Here is a 24,083-nt window from a genome sequence, read left to right on the forward strand (position 1 = left end):
ACCGTTCAACTTTGGGGGGGGATCAAGAACAAAAAAAAAAAAAAAAAGTTTCATTAAAAAAAAAAAAAAAAAAGAATAACGGTTTTACGGACACTTTGTGTTTGTTTTGACCTCATCTAAAATGGAGCTGGCTCATCTATCTCTCCATTTTATTTGGAGTCTCACTTGGGAATGTTGCTTTAGGATGATTGTTTTGGTAGAAACGGTTTGGATGTCAGTCAAGGTCTGTCTAAAAGTACTTGATTTCACGTCGCCAGTGCTACACCATCAACAGTAATCGCAAGACCACCTGGGAAGAAGCAAGGAAACATTGCTACTCCATGGGCGGGAATTTAGCCTCCATACCCACGAGGCGGGTGCAAGGTGCGACGGCGTTGACGTTTCCGACAGTACATTGCAAAGGAAGCGTCACAGTTCACTCTTGGTCAAAACAAACAACAACAAAAAAACCCAAACTGTCTTTCTTTGAAAACCTGCAGCGTATTTGGTCACCAAAATGGCCGAAGCGGCAGCAGACCTGTGGATCGGCCTGAACAGTTTAAAGCAAGATGCCTTTTTTTGGAGCGACGGAAAGCCAAGGCGATACACCAACTGGGGCTACTCAGTAAGTGCAAATATTTCATTTACAGCGTGTAGAAATTGACTGTCATCGGTTTTCCCGTTTTTTTTTTTTTTTGTATCTAACTATATCAATTGTCTTTAGATACATCGACGTCGTCCGGGGACTTTTTACCAAAGATGGAATGAGGTAAACGTTCAAGAATTTGACATTTAGAATGTAGACATTATAATTTGGGGAGGATGAGTCTTCCGGACTTCACAGCGACCTGATCAGCTGTGATCGGCCGTACCGCCTTCATTTTCCGGTCGATCAATGACGTCAGTGATCGGCTCTGCCTAATTAGCAGCCGTCTTTCCCACGCCGCGTCTATATTAACTCGTGGCAGGTCGCCACAAATGCATTTTGCCGGCCGCTTAAAGATTTGGTCCTGCACAAAGTCACTCGGCTCCTTGTGCCAGTCGACTAATTGATCCACGTACCGCTATCATTTCCAAAAATGAAGCCAGTCAAAAACGTCCGCTAATGTCTCTAATATTGTGTCTCCCTCCACTAGGAAAGTTGCGTGATCATGACCAACAACCCCACTAATGGAATTGGCAAATGGTTGATCAAGTCCTGCAATGACACCAACGGATTCATCTGTACCAAAAGTCTTGGTAATGTACATACAGTATGTCTTCAAGAAGCCCCTTTTCAAATGTTTTAAGCCATGAACCACCTTTAGCATCAAAATGAGTTGGAACACACCCTCAAAAAAAAAAAAAAAAAAAAGGCGATCCAGACCATAAATCAAATAAAAATAGAAATAGAGGCATAACGGCACATGCATTGATTATTTTTCATGATGGAGGATTCGGAGTTCTGACAAGGAATATATTAGGGAAGAGACAGTTGTAACTTCTCCATGCTTTAGCCACGTCGACGCCGTAAGCAGATACAGTGCGGCTCACTCAGCCTCTGGCTAGCGGGCGTCATGGTGGACTTTTCTTTCATTTCGAATTTTGCACAGGTAGAAGTGGACGTAACGGGACACTTTGTGCGCCGTTGCGGGACGGAAGTAGCGTTTTCCAGCCCGATCCCTGCCGCCCGCCTCATTTGCAGTCGTTTTGTCGTTGGCTTCATTTTTCCTTGTCCTCAACAGACCCGGGTCGCCCATCCCAATCCGAACCGGCTGTTCCCAACATCTTTGTATCCCTGGGAAATGACAGCATCTTGGCCGTGCCTTTCAATATGACGTGGGACGGCGCCAAGAGGCACTGCGAGGGCCACAAAGCCACCCTGGCCAGTCTAAGAAACGAGTGGACGCTGGCCTACGTGGAGCTGTTGGCCTTGAATCTCAACTCCCCTCTGTGGATCGGATTGAACAAAGAGAAGGTGCGACGGGGACAAAGTCACTGTGGGGAAATCGCATTCCGCCGTGACGAATAATGTCCATCTGACTTTCAGACCGGCGGTTATTTTCGATACATCGACGGCTGGCACATGAATTTTGTCAACTGGGCTGAAGGGGAACCCAGCCAGGACCGGCCCTGCGTATACTTGGACGTGGATGGCAAATTCAAAACGGCCACCTGCAATCGCACCGCGTACACCGTCTGCATGCAGTCGACAGGTGCGAGCCACTTGCGCGCGCGCGCACGTATACGTGATTTTTCTCTCCAATTTTTGAGACAAACATTTGAAGCACCGCCATGCACGGTAAACAAACAACTAAGCCATCTCTGATTAAACTTTGCTCTCGACCATGTGTAACTATGTGATGAATAAACAAACAAATATTGTTTCAGCACAGTCGTGCGTCATAATGCTGCATATCATTTTGGCATGTCAATTGAGCCATCACTGACGACAAGTGCGTCTCGCAGATGTGCCTCCTACGCAGTCAACCAACTACCCGGGAGTTTGCCCCGACGACACAATGGCCGACTACAGCCAGAGTTTCACGTGGCTGCCATATAAGAGTCACTGTTACATGTTTGTCACCGATGAAATCGAGTGGCCGGATGCAGCCACAAGCTGCGCGAGACACGGTAAGACGCGTTTGCGTTTGTATGTGTGTGTGTGGAGGCATTTCCATTCATTTCAGTGGGAAAAGATGATTAGAAATGGGAGTGTTTTGAGTGACAAATGTGGTCACGGAACAAATTGAACTTGTATCTCAAGGCACCAATACAAATCTCAATATTAATAGAATTGTGTGCATTGTACTCACACTTGTAACTTGAACTTTGAACGACCAACGGGATGTTTGATCCTGGTTTTACAAATGGTGGCCCTCCGGCGCCAGAGTTTGTCCACTATTTGGTAGTCAGATTGAAACGCGATGGCTTCCTGTTTTGAAGGAGGCTATTTGGCCAGCATCGAAGATCCTGAGGAGCAAGCGTTCCTTCAAAGCAACGTGGAGGTGTTCCAGGACAGCCACAGCTCCTTCTGGATCGGCCTGTACAAAACGCACAAAGGTACGGCCCGCTGGCATTTTCAAAACGTTTCACGGAGAAACATTTGAAAGGCCTCATCCAAATCCTTTCCTGGTATCAGGCACGTGGCTGTGGTTGGATAAAACAGTATTGGACTACACAAACTGGGGCGCAGACGCCGCGGAGAGGGACTACGGAGAGATGCGAACCTCAGATGGGGAGTGGTCGTCCGGCTTGAAATGGAATGACCGAGCGTACATCTGCGAAACAGCCAAAGGTAGCGTCCGCTCACGCCAAGCGCTTCAAAGCGACTGGAAGTCACCTTTGATTTGCATTGCATTTCTATTTTTGCCCCACAGTGATGCCCAGAGATAAGGACCCCGAATCACGTAAGTCCCTCCTCATTATTAGGATTAGAATTTTTGGTTTTATTCTCGAATAGGCTCGAAGAACATGACGCAAAGAAAATGTCCAAAATTGAACAGGGAAATCTGATCGCTCGGTTTGAAGCAGAATTGATTTTCAAATTCCATTGCTCATACTGTGGAGAATTTGCCCGCATTATTTTTTGTTCCATGCGTTTTAACGTTGCGCGCAGAGGCCCAGGGAGGCGGAGATGGCGGCTCGCGCGGGCACACCAGCCTGATCGTGGTGCTGATCGTCACCATCACGTCCGCGCTGGCCGTCGTCGCCTTCTTCCTCTACAAGAAGTCGCCGCGCTCGCTGCCCACCTTCGACAACCCGCTGTACTTCGGGCGCGAGCGGACGCAGCCCGACGTGGTGGACACCAACAAACTGATGGAGAAGGCCGAGGAGGAGATCCCCGAGCCCATTATCGCCCTGTGATCCGCGTCGGCTGCCGGGAACGTGCTCATCTCAGGCAAATGTATCACACTGGCACGCTCCATGTATTTGCGCTCGACTGTATATGGTATGTATTCAGTTATTTAATAAGAAAAAGTGTCCCCGCAGAGTTGGAACTTTTTAGGCTCTGGGACGTCCCGCTGGGACCGATACGGTACTGATCTGATTGATTTTTTCTGTTACTTTGCAAACGAATGTACAGAATTGTATAAACGGCACTGCTTTCAATGACGATTAAAGGTGGCTTGAAATGTTTGCGTGTTTCTGCGAACTCGCGCGAGAGCTGGCGTGTGTGTTCCTACAGAACACCGCAAAGTGACAAATTGAGTTCAAGTTCCACTTGAGGGGTGATGATGAGTGCAACCAAGTCTCTGTAGCTCTACATAGTGCTAAAGCTTTCTCCGGGTCCAGACCCGATGAGCAGCCTCCCTCTCTCGGGTTCTTATGTGTGATGGATGCCACACACAATTCTGTCAATCCACCCAACTCGCGTCTTGGCTCGGTTTCTCAGCTCATTTATATGTCGATCTGTGCCTGTCTGTGTCTTAGGCGTTTGTGTTATTTTGACTTCTTCAAGATGGCGCCGCGAGAGTGGCCGCCTTTCCAGCAGCTCCGATACTGTATTTTCTTCTTCTACTTCTTCCTTTCATCACTTTCCTGCTGTGAATTGGGAATTTCTCCATTGCGAGACTAATAAAGGATTTCTTATCTCGTCGTATCAATATTTTCCCCAACTGGTTGCGCACACGTGAAGAATCGGTGCCTTTCAGACGTCACATTGCGTTTCGGGAATGCAGTAAGCCTCCAACTTTTCCATCATTTTTGGCAGCTTCGTTTTATCGGCCTGAGCAGCAAATGTGAAATGATCGCACACGTCATCTCCCACCACATGCAAAAACACAGATGCTTACATTTTAGCGCTCTTCGTCAGCTGGACTTGCAGCAAAATCCAGTTCAAAACGCCGTTTGAACCTCTTGCAGTTTTCAGCCACATTACCTGCGAGCTGAAGAGCTGCGGGTGGACGTCGAGCTTCCATTTCGTTTGCTTTGTCGACTGTTCTCCGAAGTCGGTCATGACGTTGCTCCCATTCATTCCTTGGAATCTGCCGTTGCAATTTGAACGTCCTCTTCACTTGCAGGCCAATTCTGACGCGACGTGTCACTTTGTACTTGCCGGTTCACTTGAATAAAACAACTTGTTGAAAGCGTTCAGGAGAGCTTCTTTACTTGGAGGACGAGAGCGGTTCTTGGAGGGGGGAGGCACCGACGAGTGCAAAGTGGCGGGCTTCCGTTGAATTCCCTCCCGCGCATGCTCAGTATGCTCTGTGTGCTGTGGGCAGACATGACGAGTCGAACGAGGCATTACTCGGCAACCAGATATTGCAATCAAACAGGCAAATACGATTTGCTCATATCGCGACAAACGATTTCGACAATCATCCGTCATGGCAAAAAAAAAAAAAAAAAATCATGGCAGGGTTCGAGGCCAACAGACTGAAAAATGATCCTAAATGGCTTTGGGGTGCGGAGATCGTGTGAAACGTGTACAAAAGCTGCTGAAACCTTTAATCAGGTACAACTGGACCACCTATAATAATACATTGCGTCTATAAAGAGCGTCTCTATTTGTCAACAAATGTCGCATAGCCACTTGTGCTCATGAAAAGGGATTTAATTAGATAACTCCTCTGTTTGTACCAAAACTAGAACATTAGTTATAGTCATAAAAATTGCTCCAAATATACAATAATAAATATCAATCAGATCGTTGACACATTGATAACAGAGTCAGAGCAGAAACTAGTGCAAATGCGAGTCCCTGCGGCTCAGCCTAGCGTCTCTGCCTCGGTCCTTGTCCCTCTCCCTGGTCCGGAGCCCCTCTCGCTCGCTTCCTTTACCGTGGCGGTCGTCGTGGTCCGCCGTGAAATGCTGGTGCGGCCTGCGGTGGTCGTAGTCATCGTCGCGGCGATTATGATGATGATGGTTCTGATGGTGGCGGGCACGGTGGCGAGAGCGTCCATCCTCCTCCGGCTCCTCCTCCTCCTCCCCCTCCTCCTCTTCGGGCTCGTGGCTGTCAATGGCCTCTGTTCTGCGGTGAACGCCGCGGAGAGGGACTACGGAGAGATGCGAACCTCAGATGGGGAGTGGTCGTCCGGCTTGAAATGGAATGACCGAGCGTACATCTGCGAAACAGCCAAAGGTAGCGTCCGCTCACGCCAAGCGCTTCAAAGCGACTGGAAGTCACCTTTGATTTGCATTGCATTTCTATTTTTGCCCCACAGTGATGCCCAGAGATAAGGACCCCGAATCACGTAAGTCCCTCCTCATTATTAGGATTAGAATTTTTGGTTTTATTCTCGAATAGGCTCGAAGAACATGACGCAAAGAAAATGTCCAAAATTGAACAGGGAAATCTGATCGCTCGGTTTGAAGCAGAATTGATTTTCAAATTCCATTGCTCATACTGTGGAGAATTTGCCCGCATTATTTTTTGTTCCATGCGTTTTAACGTTGCGCGCAGAGGCCCAGGGAGGCGGAGATGGCGGCTCGCGCGGGCACACCAGCCTGATCGTGGTGCTGATCGTCACCATCACGTCCGCGCTGGCCGTCGTCGCCTTCTTCCTCTACAAGAAGTCGCCGCGCTCGCTGCCCACCTTCGACAACCCGCTGTACTTCGGGCGCGAGCGGACGCAGCCCGACGTGGTGGACACCAACAAACTGATGGAGAAGGCCGAGGAGGAGATCCCCGAGCCCATTATCGCCCTGTGATCCGCGTCGGCTGCCGGGAACGTGCTCATCTCAGGCAAATGTATCACACTGGCACGCTCCATGTATTTGCGCTCGACTGTATATGGTATGTATTCAGTTATTTAATAAGAAAAAGTGTCCCCGCAGAGTTGGAACTTTTTAGGCTCTGGGACGTCCCGCTGGGACCGATACGGTACTGATCTGATTGATTTTTTCTGTTACTTTGCAAACGAATGTACAGAATTGTATAAACGGCACTGCTTTCAATGACGATTAAAGGTGGCTTGAAATGTTTGCGTGTTTCTGCGAACTCGCGCGAGAGCTGGCGTGTGTGTTCCTACAGAACACCGCAAAGTGACAAATTGAGTTCAAGTTCCACTTGAGGGGTGATGATGAGTGCAACCAAGTCTCTGTAGCTCTACATAGTGCTAAAGCTTTCTCCGGGTCCAGACCCGATGAGCAGCCTCCCTCTCTCGGGTTCTTATGTGTGATGGATGCCACACACAATTCTGTCAATCCACCCAACTCGCGTCTTGGCTCGGTTTCTCAGCTCATTTATATGTCGATCTGTGCCTGTCTGTGTCTTAGGCGTTTGTGTTATTTTGACTTCTTCAAGATGGCGCCGCGAGAGTGGCCGCCTTTCCAGCAGCTCCGATACTGTATTTTCTTCTTCTACTTCTTCCTTTCATCACTTTCCTGCTGTGAATTGGGAATTTCTCCATTGCGAGACTAGGCTCGCTTGGTTTCGCTACATAGGAGACGCTCCTCCTCGTCATCCTCTCGTCGACCCTGATCGGGTTTCTGCCGGGCCAAAGAGGGGGGCTCCTGACCGGACGGGTTGTCGTCGGGACCCTTCCTCTTGGACCCGGCTGGCTTCTTGCTCTGTCGCTCGTCCTGGCAAAGTCAACGGCAACATCATCGTTCACATCTTCGCACAGATCAATGTTATTGATGATCATCATTATTACTCGGAATTCATTTTTCAAACATGATATGATGTATATTTCAAATAAAACTGCTCGAAGAATACAAATGATAAGTCAAAATAAATAGTATTATTCGGGGCGGCACGATGGATGAGTGGTTAGCACAACCGCTTCACAGTTCATACGTACTGTAGCACCTTTTTTTTTCTCACTTGTGTTTGGTATGATCGAAAGTTGAGGATGGGAGCCAGAGGAGGCAAAGCGATGGATGCAGACTGCAGGGGAGGATTTGTCACTCACCAGAAAATGTCACTTTCCAGTGGAGGGGTACGATGATAGGGAGAAATCAGATGTGAGATGAACGAATGGAAGCAAAAGTCCATGAATATCGAAGCACTTCGACTATATTTATAGCACAATGTGTCAGATCGAGAATGGGCGGGATACGTTATGAGACGAAATGACACCACACGGGCACGCGCGCCCTCAAGTATAACCGACCGGTACGACGGTGGGACCGATGGGCAGCGTGCTCTCGGCAAGCCTCGCCACCAGATCGTTGGCGGGCTCCATTTCCGGCGGATGTGTGGCCCTCCAGTACGACTCCAGATAGTCGGCGATGTGCTCGCAGGCGTCCATCAGCTGATTCTCGTCCAAGATGACGTCGAACATTTCCTAGGGAGAGACCAAGAGGTGGAAAAAAAAAAATACTATCAAACTGAAAATAAAACAGAAGGAATTACACCATTTGTCTTGAAAAGAACCACATTGGTTTGTCTTTGGAAAATCTGCTTAGCTTCATGCTGCAAAATGACACTGACATGCTAACATTTTAAGCATTTCGGTTCCAGTTTTAGATTCAACAGAATTGTACACACAAACAGTGGTGCAACACATGTACACAGGTAATATATTAGTACTCCCGGGTATATATTCTTTATCCTCTCAGAAAAATGACCAAAATTTTAATTCTTTTGACATTATTGTTATTGTGTTATTTTTTACATTGGTTTTTTTTATCGAGTACAATATATTTTCACTGTCAAAAAAACAAACTTTTTGGGGGTATTGTTGGGGAGGGGGTTGTCCAGATTATGAGCATTCACTTTGATTTGGTAGGGGGCAGATGATTTGAGATACGACTCGTGGTTAAACTGGCGTCTTGAAGCACCGTTGTCCCTCCGCATTCCATTGAAATCGGCCACGCATTTCGCCCGACAACAATTTGCTTCCTGTAGCTTAGCTCTCACCTCTGCTTTTGCATTTCAATTGCTTATTTCCGCTTTATGTTTTCTATGTCATGTTTTAGTCAATTAGTTTAGCCAGCAATTACCGCTACTTGCGATTTTACCGAGACCTACGTCATACTCATATTTGGCCAAAAGATGGCGCTCACCGGCGGACACTGGGCAAGCTTGTCTGCGGCTACCAGCTGGACGTTGAGGTGTTTGGTTTGAGACTTTCCCCTGGTCTTGATCAGCCTGGTCAACACCTGGAGAAAAGTAAATACATTTCTGGATGGGTGCCTTGAGATACGAGTTTAATTCTTGACCACACACACACACACACACACACACAAAAATTCCGATCTCAAATGATCTCTTTGATTTGAAATGAGTAGAAATGCTATTCAATAAAGTTTATGAAGTACTGCAGCACTTCATCCATTTGCTTTTCGGCCGATCGCACGACTACAAAATCAACCATTGAGCCGTGGCCGCGGGTGTTCCGGTGACAAGCGCGCATACGGACGCCTTGGTGCTTGTACGTGGTGATCACGATTGACAATCTGTGATGAACACAAGATGGAGTTTTACCTTCGGAGAGGAAATCTTGACGTAGACGAGGATGGGCGCCAGGGAGGTCTTGGACACCTGCAAAGGGTGGTTGACGGTGTCCGCATCCAGCACCACCAGCTGTAAACTGCGGGCCAGTTCAAAGATGCGTTCTACCTCCCCCTGGATCTGGGCTGCAACGGCACGAGCACGTCTCAGAAGGAACTTAGGGCTCAGTCGCTAACCTATAGTCTCCTCGCTGAACAACGCAAAGGTCGACAAGGTTACGGTGTTATTTTTCGGAACGAGCCCTCCAAGCGTGTACTGTGCGGATTACAACATAGATAGCGGTGTTTATTTTGTGCAGGAAGACGCGTGGGATTTGGTGGGACCGGCCACGACGGGGAAGAGCGGTGGGATGATGGAGCATTCAAACACCGATCATATGGAAATGCATTTGTGGACATACCAGCGGCATCTGTGACAACAACAAAAAAAAAAAAAAACAATGAGAAAGACAGTACATGACATGATTTAAGAGTAGCGTTACATTATCTGATTGATTTTTTCTGTTACTTTGCAAACGAATGTACAGAATTGTATAAACGGCACTGCTTTCAATGACGATTAAAGGTGGCTTGAAATGTTTGCGGGTTTCTGCGAACTCGCGCGAGAGCTGGCGTGTGTGTTCCTACAGAACACCGCAAAGTGACAAATTGAGTTCAAGTTCCACTTGAGGGGTGATGATGAGTGCAACCAAGTCTCTGTAGCTCTACATAGTGCTAAAGCTTTCTCCGGGTCCAGACCCGATGAGCAGCCTCCCTCTCTCGGGTTCTTATGTGTGATGGATGCCACACACAATTCTGTCAATCCACCCAACTCGCGTCTTGGCTCGGTTTCTCAGCTCATTTATATGTCGATCTGTGCCTGTCTGTGTCTTAGGCGTTTGTGTTATTTTGACTTCTTCAAGATGGCGCCGCGAGAGTGGCCGCCTTTCCAGCAGCTCCGATACTGTATTTTCTTCTTCTACTTCTTCCTTTCATCACTTTCCTGCTGTGAATTGGGAATTTCTCCATTGCGAGACTAATAAAGGATTTCTTATCTCGTCGTATCAATATTTTCCCCAACTGGTTGCGCACACGTGAAGAATCGGTGCCTTTCAGACGTCACATTGCGTTTCGGGAATGCAGTAAGCCTCCAACTTTTCCATCATTTTTGGCAGCTTCGTTTTATCGGCCTGAGCAGCAAATGTGAAATGATCGCACACGTCATCTCCCACCAGATGCAAAAACACAGATGCTTACATTTTAGCGCTCTTCGTCAGCTGGACTTGCAGCAAAATCCAGTTCAAAACGCCGTTTGAACCTCTTGCAGTTTTCAGCCACATTACCTGCGAGCTGAAGAGCTGCGGGCGGACGTCGAGCTTCCATTTCGTTTGCTTTGTCGACTGTTCTCCGAAGTCGGTCATGACGTTGCTCCCATTCATTCCTTGGAATCTGCCGTTGCAATTTGAACGTCCTCTTCACTTGCAGGCCAATTCTGACGCGACGTGTCACTTTGTACTTGCGGCAACATCATCGTTCACATCTTCGCACAGATCAATGTTATTGATGATCATCATTATTACTCGGAATTCATTTTTCAAACATGATATGATGTATATTTCAAATAAAACTGCTCGAAGAATACAAATGATAAGTCAAAAGAATAAATGTTATTCGGGGCGGCACGATGGATGAGTGGTTAGCACATCCGCTTCACAGTTCATACGTACTGTAGCACCTTTTTTTTTCTCACTTGTGTTTGGTATGATCGAAAGTTGAGGATGGGAGCCAGAGGAGGCAAAGCGATGGATGCAGACTGCAGGGGAGGATTTGTCACTCACCAGAAAATGTCACTTTCCAGTGGAGGGGTACGATGATAGGGAGAAATCAGATGTGAGATGAACGAATGGAAGCAAAAGTCCATGAATATCGAAGCACTTCGACTATATTTATAGTACAATGTGTCAGATCGAGAATGGGCGGGATACGTTATGAGACGAAATGACACCACACGGGCACGCGCGCCCTCAAGTATAACCGACCGGTACGACGGTGGGACCGATGGGCAGCGTGCTCTCGGCAAGCCTCGCCACCAGATCGTTGGCGGGCTCCATTTCCGGCGGATGTGTGGCCCTCCAGTACGACTCCAGATAGTCGGCGATGTGCTCGCAGGCGTCCATCAGCTGATTCTCGTCCAAGATGACGTCGAACATTTCCTAGGGAGAGACCAAGAGGTGGAAAAAAAAAAATACTATCAAACTGAAAATAAAACAGAAGGAATTACACCATTTGTCTTGAAAAGAACCACATTGGTTTGTCTTTGGAAAATCTGCTTAGCTTCATGCTGCAAAATGACACTGACATGCTAACATTTTAAGCATTTCGGTTCCAGTTTTAGATTCAACAGAATTGTACACACAAACAGTGGTGCAACACATGTACACAGGTAATATATTAGTACTCCCGGGTATATATTCTTTATCCTCTCAGAAAAATGACCAAAATTTTAATTCTTTTGACATTATTGTTATTGTGTTATTTTTTACATTGGTTTTTTTTATCGAGTACAATATATTTTCACTGTCAAAAAAACAAACTTTTTGGGGGTATTGTTGGGGAGGGGGTTGTCCAGATTATGAGCATTCACTTTGATTTGGTAGGGGGCAGATGATTTGAGATACGACTCGTGGTTAAACTGGCGTCTTGAAGCACCGTTGTCCCTCCGCATTCCATTGAAATCGGCCACGCATTTCGCCCGACAACAATTTGCTTCCTGTAGCTTAGCTCTCACCTCTGCTTTTGCATTTCAATTGCTTATTTCCGCTTTATGTTTTCTATGTCATGTTTTAGTCAATTAGTTTAGCCAGCAATTACCGCTACTTGCGATTTTACCGAGACCTACGTCATACTCATATTTGGCCAAAAGATGGCGCTCACCGGCGGACACTGGGCAAGCTTGTCTGCAGCTACCAGTTGAACGTTGAGGTGTTTGGTTTGAGACTTTCCCCTGGTCTTGATCAGCCTGGTCAACACCTGGAGAAAAGTAAATACATTTCTGGATGGGTGCCTTGAGATACGAGTTTAATTCTTGACCACACACACACACACACACACACACAAAAATTCCGATCTCAAATGATCTCTTTGATTTGAAATGAGTAGAAATGCTATTCAATAAAGTTTATGAAGTACTGCAGCACTTCATCCATTTGCTTTTCGGCCGATCGCACGACTACAAAATCAACCATTGAGCCGTGGCCGCGGGTGTTCCGGTGACAAGCGCGCATACGGACGCCTTGGTGCTTGTACGTGGTGATCACGATTGACAATCTGTGATGAACACAAGATGGAGTTTTACCTTCGGAGAGGAAATCTTGACGTAGACGAGGATGGGCGCCAGGGAGGTCTTGGACACCTGCAAAGGGTGGTTGACGGTGTCCGCATCCAGCACCACCAGCTGTAAACTGCGGGCCAGTTCAAAGATGCGTTCTACCTCCCCCTGGATCTGGGCTGCAACGGCACGAGCACGTCTCAGAAGGAACTTAGGGCTCAGTCGCTAACCTATAGTCTCCTCGCTGAACAACGCAAAGGTCGACAAGGTTACGGTGTTATTTTTCGGAACGAGCCCTCCAAGCGTGTACTGTGCGGATTACAACATAGATAGCGGTGTTTATTTTGTGCAGGAAGACGCGTGGGATTTGGTGGGACCGGCCACGACGGGGAAGAGCGGTGGGATGATGGAGCATTCAAACACCGATCATATGGAAATGCATTTGTGGACATACCAGCGGCATCTGTGACAACAACAAAAAAAAAAAAAACAATGAGAAAGACAGTACATGACATGATTTAAGAGTAGCGTTACATTGAGACGTGGCCGATCCGAGTATAAAACGAAGACTGTACCTAAATTGGAACGGGTGTTGGTGCGGTCAATTAAGGCTTTTTTCCCCGGGTTGTTAAGTATGGAGCGCTTAGCCAGAGAAATGTCCGCCGTCACCCGCGTGATTGTGATTCTGCGGGAAAGAAATAATAAGAATTCATCATTAATATCCGGGGGGGGACTCCGTTTACAACAGAACCGACGTAAGTGGTTACAATCTGTGCGCAATGAACTGCTGGTTACATGTCCCGACAGGCAGAATTTGGCATCCTGTTGAGTGTAATTATGCGGGAACGCCAATTTGAACAATATTTAGTTCGATTGTCCAACTTAAAATGTATGTTGAAATTTGTTGCCTTGAAAATGTTGAGTTTTCCCAACTTTGTTTTTTTTTTTTTTTTTTTTTACTGATCAGAGACGACAGATGTACGGCCCGTTCTGCTTTAAGGGTTACGTCGATTGCGTAAGATGTGACCATCGTGATCAATCAAGGGCGCAAAGGGATGGACCTCGATGTAGGCATGTATGGTTTTATTCCAAGCACGAACGCTGTCACATTGAACTGACCTGCCTTCGAATCGATGTTTCAAAAAGTCAAACAGGGCTTTTTGCATCATGTCTGTCACCTGGAACGAAAGGAAAGGCCATTCCGGCGGCACGGTGAAAGCTATCCAATCATGCGAGTGAATTTTCAAGGCGAGGTCTCACCTCTAAGCCCTTCAGCGACGGTCCCATGAGAACCACAGGACGCATGGTCGGCACCACGTCGTACATGGACACCTGCTCCCCCTGCGCCCGAATAAAAACATACACTTTGTATCGGACTGTATTTTGAAACAGTGCCATGCATTAGCCATTAGCCATTTTTCTATCGATGCAAGTTCGACCTCTATCGATTCGTCTGCGGCTTCCGTACGTGAGTGCGCTTGCTGTGTAGCTGTTGCATTCATTTTTCTCGTCTAGACGAGGGTTCATTGAACTGTCAATTCGCTGTTCCTAGTTGGCGAGACTCCTGATAAAAGTGGACCGCATCCATCATATACTTATTCTTGTGATTTGCCAGTGCTCTAAATTTCACATCAGATCGGTAGCGAACGTGTTTCTCGTCTTCTTCCTCGGTGCGCCGCATGTTAGCTACTACTCATGGCGAGGACGACCCGATCGGATGTCGCTGTACAGATTCTGCTCCGATCGTCCTCGACGTGATTTTTCCAGTCAACCGCTCGGAAGCGCGGCTATGAAGATTTCTTCACTGACCGACCGCGACCACCGTGCACCGCTTGGTTATTTGAAAAATAACGAACGGACTCACCGGCTTCTTTTTCACCTGCTGGTTGGCTGTTGAAGAAGTCAGCGAGTGTACAATTACATCGAGTCACACCGTCAGCATACCGAACATCCACTGACCCTCCATTCTCACCTTGCGACGGAGGCGTGTATTTCTTTGAGTTCATATCGTGAGCCATTTGTGATGATGCTTTGCTGAAACAACGGAGATTTGATTGGAGTTGATTAGACGGCACTTTGAAAGGCAACTCGGGTGAACGCTGACGTACTTGGCTAAGGCCTTGGCCGCCTTCCTGGCCTGGACTTCTCTCCTGATCAGGATGGTCTCCAGGTTGACCGGACTGGGGATAAAGCCCACCGCACCGTCCTCCTTCACAGGCCGGCCGATCCACCATTCGTTGTTAAATTTCTGTCGATGCAGTGAGTGGCGCTGCTGTGAGCACAAACTTCAGATACGACGCCTGTATGGCGGCAGGTCGCCCAAGTCACTTCACAGGAAGCGGACTTTTGGCAGATATGACTTGTAAACATTTTAAAAAGGGGGGGGGGAGGCTTCAAACTGTTTATTTCAACTCTGAGATGAATGCTAACGCCAAACTATACATAAACTTAACATTGGGTCGTGAAAGCAAACATAGCCTCTGCTGTCTGGATGCTAGCATACAGGTCGAAGCGCCAGATACACACAAAGGCAAAGAATTAGTATCTATATGGTGGTGGTGTTACCCTTTAAGCAATGGATATTTTAACACAAATGGTGCTGCAACACATGTAGAAAAACCATATCATACTCACAGACATATATTCTTTACAAAGAATGACTAATATTACTGCCGCAACGAGAAGCTTAGAGAGGAGCTGAGACGACAGTACTTAAAATCCATCTCACTGTGTGTCTTTCTGCTCCCAGGTGGCCGGGGTCGGCATACCAGAATGAGCAGCACAACCGATGAAGAAAACTTGACAAAAACTGTTTGATTCTGTATTGCTATATTGAAAGATGTCATTAGTGCATGTCATGATGTATATGCACATGTCTAATCTTGTAGGCCGCTATTTTGTGCATTAAAAACATGTGCCAAGTTTTCTTTTACGGGTTTTTGGGGTTGACAGGACCAGAAGAATCTCATTTCCATTCATTTCAAAAGGCAAACGTGATTTGAGATACGGGCGCTTTGAGTTAAGAGTGCGGTCAAGGAGCGAATTAAACTCCTATCTCAGGGCACCACCGTACCGCTGGAAAAACGCGCAACGAGTGTTTCCAACCTCTTTGATGTGGAGGAAATCCCGGGCCTCAAAAGTGATGGCGTGGCCCGGCACCGGCACGTTGTCGTCATCCGCTGGCGTGTAGGAGAAGTTGCAGCGTACGGCGAAGGCCACAGGCCGGTACTAAGGACATGGAGGGATGAACACAATTCAGGCATTTTTTTTTTCAATTAATTAATTGCAATTCTTCGTCACACAAAGACCAAGAGACTGAAGGCAGCAGTGGGTCTGACATACAGTACCTTTGCTTTCTCCAACTGAACTTGGGCGTTTCTCTCCTCAGCCGCGTCCGAGTCGTGACGCTCTCCCTGAAAGAGGGCAGAACTGCATTCATGACTCCTCCGCTTCGATTAAAACTGCGCAAAGTCAAAAAAGCACCCCGGGAGAAGCGACTTTCAGGCCAGACATCTGCTCGCCCGGCGCCCGGCCGGCGCCCCCACGAGCCAAAGTCACCCGGCCAAGAAGGCGCACACAATGCCACCACCGCCGAATCAATCGACGATGCTGATGCTTTTTGAGACGTCTTCTTGCGGCTACAACTGCTTCCCAAAGACATGATTTTCTCTGGTGCGAGTAAATACCGCGCGAGTCCGAAATACAATCTGATTGGCTGTGGAGGAGCTCTCTCTTGACCTATTTCCTGGTGGCCCTCCAATCAGGGCCGGCTGCTGACATTTCCACGTCTTAATGCGACACTTGCTGGGCTCATGCGCATGCCGTGCATGTCCCAATCCTGTTGCCTCTGAGACGCGATTAAATAACGCACTCAACTACAATGAAGAAAAGGTTGCACTCCAATCACACTTTTACACCCCATTGTGTATATTATAAAAGGTTTAAAAAAGAAATAAATAAATCAAGATGCTTCACAAATAAAGGCCCTCTCTTGCTCTCTGGGTCATGATTGTGTCACAGCGAAGAGATTAAGATAGCACGCGCCAATCCGGGATTTAAAAAGAGAGAGAGAGAACGACTCCATTTCAGCCATTAGATAAGACGTACAATAGCTGTGCGCTGTTATTATTTTTATCTTGAACTTTAAGCCCGGTCAGCTCTGCACATTTTATGGAGACGCTTCACTGACACTCAATGATAATAAGTGGACATCTTGAGCAATGGAGAGATGGATGCTCAATAAATGTCGAGCAAACCGGCCTGCAAAAGCCCCCCCCCCCAACAAAATTGCACAGATTTTTGCAAGCGTGCAATCGTCGAAGGGGTTCCTGAATGTTTCCGAATCAGGTAGGAAAGCACAGCATCCTATTTGAACCTGCCATATTGTTGCCCCGCTTCCCACCCCGGAAAGGAGAGCCTGCGGGTATCTGGGCGGAAAGACGACGTAAGAGGCTTAAAAGAGGTTGCCGACAGTAGGCCAGGCAAAGGCACGCTGCCGACTTTTTCCCCGACACGCTCAAATGTCACCCAAAGTATGTCAGCGTGTTTCCCATCGCATCATGAAAACCCAATTCCCGTCCTTCCTAATTGACGGCGAACCCGTGAGCATGCCAATTAGCCATTTCATCAGACAGCTTTTCCAAATTAGGCTCTCGATTGACTTGGAGGCCATCCGAGATGACTCTGGAAGAGAGGCGGAGCCGTCTTGGACCACCGGTCGGTCGCTGGAGGGGGCAAACAAGGACAACCATTCGCACACAATTTCGCATCTTCAATGAATTTAACGCGCACCTTTTGGAACGTTCACATTTGCTCTTCCAAGTCAAAGCAAAACCATTTTTAAAACTTCAAAAAATCGACCGATCAACTCATATCCGGGGCAGCTTATGTCTCAAGGCACCACTGTTGATGTGAGATCACTTTTGGAGTGTTTTGCAGATTTCTTGATATCAAGGCGACGAAGCGGGCCGCCGCCTCCAGTCACCATTTTGTCAACCAAGTTTCAAGGTGTCACTTGGAACCTGACAGAAAGACAACTGTCAACCTGCATTCATTTGAGCGCAACCGTCATCCGATCCGGCCGAAATTCACGCCAACGTCAAGCGCATCTCTTGCATCGACTTAATAGGCTCCATCAACTCGCGGTTCCAGACCAAGAGATGACGTAACTCCTTCTCCATCCACGCGCACATTCACGCGCACTGGCCGGTCGAGCGGAGTCGAAGGGCCTCGCGCGGGGGGGGGGGATTAGCGGCCCGCGCAACAGATGGCGCGTTCGGTGACACTTCCTGTTCCGCGCGCACGCGCTCCAACGCGACGCGTGGACTCTTTGTACCTTTTTCTTGGGCGGCATCTTGCCTCGCAACGACCGCTGCCGTCATTCCACGCGCGTCCGAGTCGACGCTTCCCCCGCGACGCCTTTCGGTTGGCACGTCCGGGCCCACCGCGTCGCAAGACCGGAAGAGAACTTGCCGGCGCGTAAAAACGTTCCTAAATCATTGAAAAGGGAAAAAGAAAAAGCGCACGGTCCTTGTTCTTCTTCTGCTACCTCCACAGAGACGGCGCCGCGCGCGGATTTGAGGAGTTGCGTGAGGACGGGGCGGCTTTCTCCTCGCAGTCTTCGGGGTATTAACGGCTTATTCCCCGGTGCGCATCTGTTGCGCGCGTCCGGCAGCTCTGACAAGTCCGACCCGCGGTGCACGCCGGTTAAATCAACCCGCCAGTGCATGCGCGTTGGGTTGGCTTGGTCAGCCCTACTTCAAATGTGTGCGTGTAGACGTGAGTCAGTGAAGCGACGGACTCCAATTGGGAGATGGCATTTAAAAGCATTTCATTCCCATGTGAGGAAATCCGTGACAGTTCTCTCAATCGTGATGACACCCTTCTTAAAAAAAAAAAAAAAAAGAAAAAAACACTTGTCAACTACTTTCAGAGTCTTTTTAAATGGAAAATGAGAATGCCACTTGTTTTAGGTCGGTTACGTCAATGTGCAGTATTCTCTTTCGGTGCGTCATTTTAATCTTGTGTAGCGGATAATTAAGTGGAGAATAATTACACTGAAAACAACGAATAAAAGTCAAATGTAACGTTCGGGAAAGACAGAAAAGTAAGCAGGCATTGGTGAGAACGACGTCAAGACATTCTGAGGCACACCCTCAGAGAATTAACGGGAAATTCATGACGGGAAAATATGGAGGGAAATTGACAAGGTAAACTCGTCAAATCCCAATTTCTTGTAGGATTGAGTTTTAATCTGAACCCGGTCATTATACTATAGTTAAACTCGTGAAAAGTCCAAAAGTTCTGAGAACAAATCATCAACACCAGGAACGTTGGAAGAATTCATGGCGTTTCCTTTCATTTCAAGGTGCGGATGACTTGAGTGACAAACGTGGCAATGGGACAAATTCAACTCCCATCTCAAAGCATCGCGTGTCCGGCAAGGAACAATCACGGGCGATGAGGGTTGAACGTTGTGAAAAGTTCTCCCATAATAGCGACGATAGGCGCGACGATGCACGGAAGTGGCGAGGCGCCGTTTGAACGCTCGGCCCGGAGGCGGCGAAGCGTGCAGTGCAGGCGCTGCACCAGCTTCCCCTTTTCGCGTCAACCAACGAGCGGCCAAGTCCCCTCGCTTCAGCGGACAGACTCCGAACTTCGAACAATTCTGCCTTTGCGGTGTACTTGTAGTTCCCCTGCCGAAGGGGACGTCACCTCCTCGACAGGGGGACTCAAGAACCGTTCTGACGGCGTCTGAGCGCCGCGCCGCGCCGCGCCTTTATTTTGCATCGAACGTCGCGAGGTTGTGCAAGTGGACCAAATGAAGTGACCCCTTGTGAATTTCCCCACAACGGCCACTAGGGGCTGCGAGTGTAACGTTAACGCTGCCAACGGGCCGAAGAAGTGATGGTTGAGCTTGGTGATGCGGCAGGATACAGAAACCAAATGTCTGTCCCGAAACCTCTCTTACAAGCTGAACGTCCTTATGTGTGTGTGAGTGTGAGTGTATTTAACACACAGAGTGTAATTCTCTGTTTTATGTTTAGTTCGGCAGTAAACTTGAACTGGGAGTGTCATTAAACAACTTGTAGCCCTTTTTGGAGGATGATTTTTTTTTTTTACTATTTTCCAATGTGCTGCTTGTTGTGAGATTACTTGTGCTGTTGTGAGATTAATTGGCTAGTTGATGTCCCCCCCCCCCCAAAAAAAAAAAAAATATAAATAAATGCTCTTCTACAGTCCTAGTGGTTTTACTGTTGCAGATGCATGGACGCCGGCCACTTACATAAGTGGACTGCACCCGCCGCCAGTTTCCCAGCCCACAGCAATACATGAAGACATCAGCTGTCGGGAGGAAGAGGAGGCTGAAGATGCCCGCGGGTGAGGAACTTTCTTGTCTCGGGTCGGACCCTCGGTGTGTAGTTGAGCCAGGGAGTTGCGGCCGCGTCGTTCACGGGTTCTCCTCGGGAAGTTGCGTACGGGGGGAGTCAGCGGGTCCAAATAGGTGTCATCTGACTTGGTGTCCTCGCCATCGATCGGTGATGTTGCGGGAGTTCTCCCCCGTCCCCACTTTGAAGGCTCCTCCTTCGCTGCTTATCTGCGTTGGGGCTCCTACTCGTGTGTGCGTGTGCGCGCTGCAGCCGATGCCCTTGCCTCCCTGCCTCTGTTGTCATGGCGCAGCAGGTAACATTAGGGCTAGCGCAGGAGGCACACGGCCTGAATTCAAATGCCGAATACCGCCCCCCCCCCTCCTCCTCTCCACACAACAGCAACCCCACCACCGCCCTCCCCCACAATATCTGCCTCCTTTCTCCATCTTGTTTCTTTCAAGTAATGTTGTGTTTGGTGTTGGCGAGCACATCAAGTGCCCTGTGGGGTTTTGTTACCTCCCCCGAGGAGGCTGAGTTCACCCATAAAGTTCTAGTGTCATCCATCTAAAGTAAGACTTCTTTTTACAAATCTGCTTAATGTCTTGTCTTGACATATGAGTAACTCAAATGATTTGGATTTCAAAAGTACCCGCCTGAAATGAATCGCAATACTGTACCATTAATCGGTTCGTCAATGTGCTCCTCCCGCCACTCGGGGGCAGTATAACACAACCATACAAACACAAAAACAAGTGACGCTGAGGAATAAATATCGTCCGTTTACTTGTGTTGCGTAACCCACTTAGCAGTTTACGGAAGAAAACGGTCTGATAAGTCATTATCAATTGGAACTTTGGGCAATTTGGGCTAGTTTCAGAAGACGGCATCCATTAGTTTGTCATGAAATTCGACATATTTCACATAAGTTCTTTTTAGACATTTGCGACTTCTCAATTTGTCGTTTTTCCGGGAAGAGTCCCATTCTGTCCCAAATTTTGAGAACCAAATATTCTTCCTTTACTTGCATTCGAGGGCGTTTGTACAAAGTACAAAAATGTCGCATCGTTTCGGATGAATATTTTAAGTGTGACCCGAGCGCGGTCAGAACATGCTGTGCCTCTTGAATATCTTCATCCTGGTCATGTAGGTGAAGTAGAAGAAGGTCAGGCTGACCAGGGCGTTCTTCAGAGGGAACAAGACGGGCGTGACGGGTCCAAAGACGGCCAGCAGGGACACCCGCGTGACCAAAAAAGGAAAATCCTGGAGGGCCACTCCTGCCGTGGACGAAAACGGGCCATGCGGGGCGAGGACAGCCCGCAGGCTGGACAGGAAGGCCAGGATGAGGACGGGGTACACCCAGGCCGAGTAGAAGACGGCCGGCTCGCCCGCCACCCGCACCAACTCCACCGTGTCCAACCAGAACAGGAAACAATCCACAAACAACTCCGACCTGGCGTCGCTCCTCCCCAGGAAGCTCAGGCGGCCCGAGAAGGCTCGCGAGGACGAGTGCAGGTAGGCGGGGCCCGGAGTTCTGGAGGTGATCGGCGCGGAGCGGCCCGCGGGGGGTTCGGTACGCCGGCCGGGGGTGTCGGGGTTGTTGGGGGGCGCCGAGCGGCGATCGGGCGGGACGCCGTTCCGGCTTTCGTTGGGGTGCACGGTGTTGGAGATGGAGCTGACCGCTTCTAAGTTGGTCAGGACTGGGCCCGGTAGCTCAAAGCCAAGGTCCACGTTGTCAGCTGCGAACCAGAACAGCCATTGGTGTCGCGCACACGACCAGTCACATATTCGCATGCAAATTTAGAGACGAAGGAGCCACTTTCAAGCTCACAAAAACAAACGTTACCCCTAAAAATTGAATGTAGAACAGATATCTCTTTTTTATGATTGTGACTTGAAAAAAATGCAATATATTGTTCGGTATTATTTTAGGAACTGTTGATAATTGTAATAATGAATATAGCAGAATATTAAGTCAACGATAGTGTATCAGAAGACTTGTTTGACAGGCAGCGTGGGTTCAATGATGAATGTGATGTCAAGTAAGGCATGTAAAATGTGTCAATATTTCCATTACATTGTCCGAGGAGCCGGCAGGGCCGCAGCCTCTCCACCAAGTCCACGCAAATGAGCCCCAATATCACCAAAGAGGCGGGCAACTCAGCAAAGTGGTCCAGCCGCACGCCCGCGTTGACTTGAACCTAATGACAGATGGATGATGAGATAAAAAAACAACAACATCTGAGCTTGTGCAATGTTAAGTGTAGGAAACTAGTCTAGAAATACATGTATGATGGTAGTAAAGTTAATAGGCAAGCTGTCACATGACTGACTGTAACTGAATAACTCACAATAGTCTTGTGACAGTGGCAAGTTTTTATTTTTTGTGAAAAAGTGACTTAAGTCCTTTTCACGTGAACACGACGCATCGGCCTTTAAATTGAATTGAGATTGTTTTGGGAATTTTATTGAGAGTTGCAGTTACCCTTTTTTTGACTAGTATTTTAAAAGCTGTACGATTTTTTTTTGGGTGAATGTTTTATTTTTAATTTGGAAATAAATACATCTATTCATAAGCGGAGAGTTCAAAAACGTTCTTACCTGGGAGCTTGCTATTATAATGGCAAAGGAAGGTAACGTGCACAAGAGGAGATACGCCAGCATCGTTGGTCTCCTAGGCGGGTGCAGGGGAAGGAAAAAAATAACCATGAAAATCATAGCATGTGTGTATAGTGCAGTCGTGCCTTTTCAAATAAAAACCACAGACAAAATGTGTTTTTTTGCGGGGCTGCAGCGGATGAATGTCATTTTGATGCATTTCAATGGGGGAAGATGACTTGAGATAAGAGCGCGGTCACACAACAATTGACACACATATCTCAAGCCACCACACTGCATTTTGCCCATTTCGCGGCCAATTCCGCTTCCGGTTCTCTGGTTACCACGGCACGCATGACAATCGTCACCACAAAGCACTCACCAGCGCTTGGCCTTAAGTCTCCGCCCCCTAAGGACGTGATACTTGAGGGGCACCCAGACCAGCAGGGCGCAGGAGGTCACGTAGGCCACCGAGGAGGCCACCGCCAGCCAGTAGGCGGTGTCGTCGCGTCCCCTCACGTCGCTCAGCAGGCGGGCGAACCGCTCGGCGAGCGCCAGCGGGGGGACGGCCAGCGCGGCGAACTGCAGCAGCTCGTACGCGGCCAGCTTCGGCGTCTTGGCGGAGGTCATGGCGAGAGGCGACGATAATGACGCCGACGACGTCGACGTTGACGGAGCGGCGCTCCGGTGGACTCTGGACGCTTTCGGAAGGAAGCGAGCTAACGCTGCATAATGACGGCCCAATTGCTTTATGGCTCGGATAACGCTGACTTTTTACGAGGCGCTCACTTCCCGCGGCGACCCGACGGAGACATTCGACCAAGTGGAGCGTATGCCGCAACGTGAAACTCAAAAGGTGCCAGGCCAGCAGACAATTGAAAGTCGATTTATCAATGAAATGTGATTTGCATTTCAAACCGTGTTAGTACATTTGAAACATTTCAACCGAAGCACAAAACTGAAATCGTAATTTCTGTTTAAAATTGAAACGGTCCTTGACATTTGAATCACAATTGAAATTTTAATGACATTTGAATTTGTAATTGGAGTAGCAATTGAATTTGATTTGAATTGATGTGGTCATTGTCCTGAAATCAAAGCCTGGGTGCCGGTGGCCAGGCCTCACCGGCCACCAGGCGCTCGCCAACCAGGCCCACCTCCAGGTCTGAAACACCCCCCCCCCCCTTATGTTGGAGCACACATGTAACGAGGGCCTCCCTAAATAATCAATGAAAAGAGGAGGCTCACCAGGAACCAGTTTGGGCAACGCTGGCGAGAACCACCAAGGATCTTGGCCTTCCTCCCCGAGACAAAAACCGGGCCCAGCCTCCAAGTGGCTTTCCTTTCTTTTCTCTCTCCTTATTTCATGGTGTTTTATGACTGCCCAAATTGATGAACCTGACAAATATTAACATTTGAATTACAAAGAACACACCACCACACACACACAC

At 48.2% G+C, this 24,083-nt stretch overlaps 5 protein-coding genes across 6 annotated transcripts in view; 1 reads left to right on the forward strand and 4 right to left on the reverse strand.

Moving 5' to 3' along the window:
• Positions 1-3,933, forward strand: part of LOC109531814 (macrophage mannose receptor 1-like) — a 23,131-nt gene extending 19,198 nt beyond the window's left edge. Inside the window, exons 24-31 of the mRNA XM_019896307.1 lie at positions 1,116-1,218; positions 1,704-1,936; positions 2,009-2,174; positions 2,428-2,592; positions 2,905-3,021; positions 3,101-3,256; positions 3,339-3,368; positions 3,578-3,933. Of these exons, the coding sequence (XP_019751866.1) occupies positions 1,116-1,218; positions 1,704-1,936; positions 2,009-2,174; positions 2,428-2,592; positions 2,905-3,021; positions 3,101-3,256; positions 3,339-3,368; positions 3,578-3,825 (1,218 nt within the window). The 3' untranslated portion in view covers positions 3,826-3,933. The remainder of the gene's footprint in view (positions 1-1,115; positions 1,219-1,703; positions 1,937-2,008; positions 2,175-2,427; positions 2,593-2,904; positions 3,022-3,100; positions 3,257-3,338; positions 3,369-3,577) is intronic.
• LOC109531808 (MAM and LDL-receptor class A domain-containing protein 2) overlaps positions 1-5,136 on the reverse strand; it is a 45,511-nt gene extending 40,375 nt beyond the window's left edge. The window contains exon 1 of the mRNA XM_019896300.1: positions 4,841-5,136. The gene's annotated coding sequence lies outside the window, so the exon portion shown is untranslated. The remainder of the gene's footprint in view (positions 1-4,840) is intronic.
• Positions 5,137-7,320: 2,184 nt separating this feature from the next.
• On the reverse strand, positions 7,321-10,913 carry LOC109531806 (voltage-dependent L-type calcium channel subunit beta-2-like). The gene is made up of 6 exons (XM_019896298.1): positions 10,856-10,913; positions 9,762-9,770; positions 9,335-9,486; positions 8,914-9,009; positions 8,019-8,192; positions 7,321-7,485 (listed from the first exon to the last, which is right to left on the reverse strand). The coding sequence occupies exons 1-6, from the start codon at positions 10,911-10,913 to the stop codon at positions 7,321-7,323; spliced, it is 654 nt and encodes a 217-aa protein (XP_019751857.1).
• Positions 10,914-11,255: 342 nt separating this feature from the next.
• Positions 11,256-20,045, reverse strand: LOC109531812 (voltage-dependent L-type calcium channel subunit beta-2-like). Of its 2 annotated transcripts, none has more exons than XM_019896304.1 (13): positions 19,953-20,045; positions 16,015-16,080; positions 15,773-15,895; positions 14,776-14,915; positions 14,640-14,701; positions 14,532-14,557; positions 13,928-14,008; positions 13,787-13,845; positions 13,243-13,352; positions 13,122-13,130; positions 12,695-12,846; positions 12,274-12,369; positions 11,256-11,552 (listed from the first exon to the last, which is right to left on the reverse strand). In XM_019896304.1, the coding sequence occupies exons 1-13, from the start codon at positions 19,998-20,000 to the stop codon at positions 11,364-11,366; spliced, it is 1,161 nt and encodes a 386-aa protein (XP_019751863.1). In that variant the 5' UTR covers positions 20,001-20,045; the 3' UTR covers positions 11,256-11,363. The 2 variants fall into 2 exon arrangements, with proteins under 2 accessions (XP_019751863.1, XP_019751864.1); XM_019896305.1 differs by lacking the exon at positions 19,953-20,045 and adding an exon at positions 18,003-18,417.
• A 752-nt stretch (positions 20,046-20,797) lies between these two features.
• On the reverse strand, positions 20,798-23,491 carry tmem236 (transmembrane protein 236). Its single transcript, XM_019896306.1, has 4 exons — positions 23,015-23,491; positions 22,636-22,708; positions 22,112-22,235; positions 20,798-21,773 (listed from the first exon to the last, which is right to left on the reverse strand). Exons 1-4 carry the CDS (start codon positions 23,260-23,262, stop codon positions 21,139-21,141), a joined length of 1,080 nt encoding a protein of 359 aa, XP_019751865.1. The 5' UTR covers positions 23,263-23,491; the 3' UTR covers positions 20,798-21,138.
• Between the last annotated feature and the right edge of the window lie 592 nt (positions 23,492-24,083).

The sequence above is a fragment of the Hippocampus comes genome, unplaced genomic scaffold (genome assembly GCF_001891065.2).
Source record: "Hippocampus comes isolate QL1 unplaced genomic scaffold, H_comes_QL1_v1.1 scaffold97, whole genome shotgun sequence".
In the NCBI taxonomy this organism is placed as follows: domain Eukaryota; kingdom Metazoa; phylum Chordata; class Actinopteri; order Syngnathiformes; family Syngnathidae; genus Hippocampus; species Hippocampus comes.

Coding starts and splice junctions, on each gene's coding strand:
- LOC109531812 (XM_019896304.1), bottom strand. CDS start 20,000: ATGTATTGCTGTGGGCTGGGAAACTGGCGGCGGGTGCAGTCCACTTAT. Junction 14,558..14,639: donor ATACACGCCTCCGTCGCAAG/GTGAGAATGGAG, acceptor CTTCTTCAACAG/CCAACCAGCAGGTGAAAAAG. Junction 14,009..14,531: donor AGCAGGTGAAAAAGAAGCCG/GTGAGTCCGTTC, acceptor ATTCGGGCGCAG/GGGGAGCAGGTGTCCATGTA.
- tmem236 (XM_019896306.1), bottom strand. CDS start 23,262: ATGACCTCCGCCAAGACGCCGAAGCTGGCCGCGTACGAGCTGCTGCAG. Junction 22,709..23,014: donor AGACTTAAGGCCAAGCGCTG/GTGAGTGCTTTG, acceptor GCACCCGCCTAG/GAGACCAACGATGCTGGCGT. Junction 21,774..22,111: donor CTGCCGGCTCCTCGGACAAT/GTAATGGAAATA, acceptor TCTGGTTCGCAG/CTGACAACGTGGACCTTGGC.
- LOC109531806 (XM_019896298.1), bottom strand. CDS start 10,913: ATGATGATCATCAATAACATTGATCTGTGCGAAGATGTGAACGATGAT. Junction 9,010..9,334: donor TCAAGATTTCCTCTCCGAAG/GTAAAACTCCAT, acceptor ACTTTTCTCCAG/GTGTTGACCAGGCTGATCAA. Junction 8,193..8,913: donor AGCTTGCCCAGTGTCCGCCG/GTGAGCGCCATC, acceptor GTCTCTCCCTAG/GAAATGTTCGACGTCATCTT.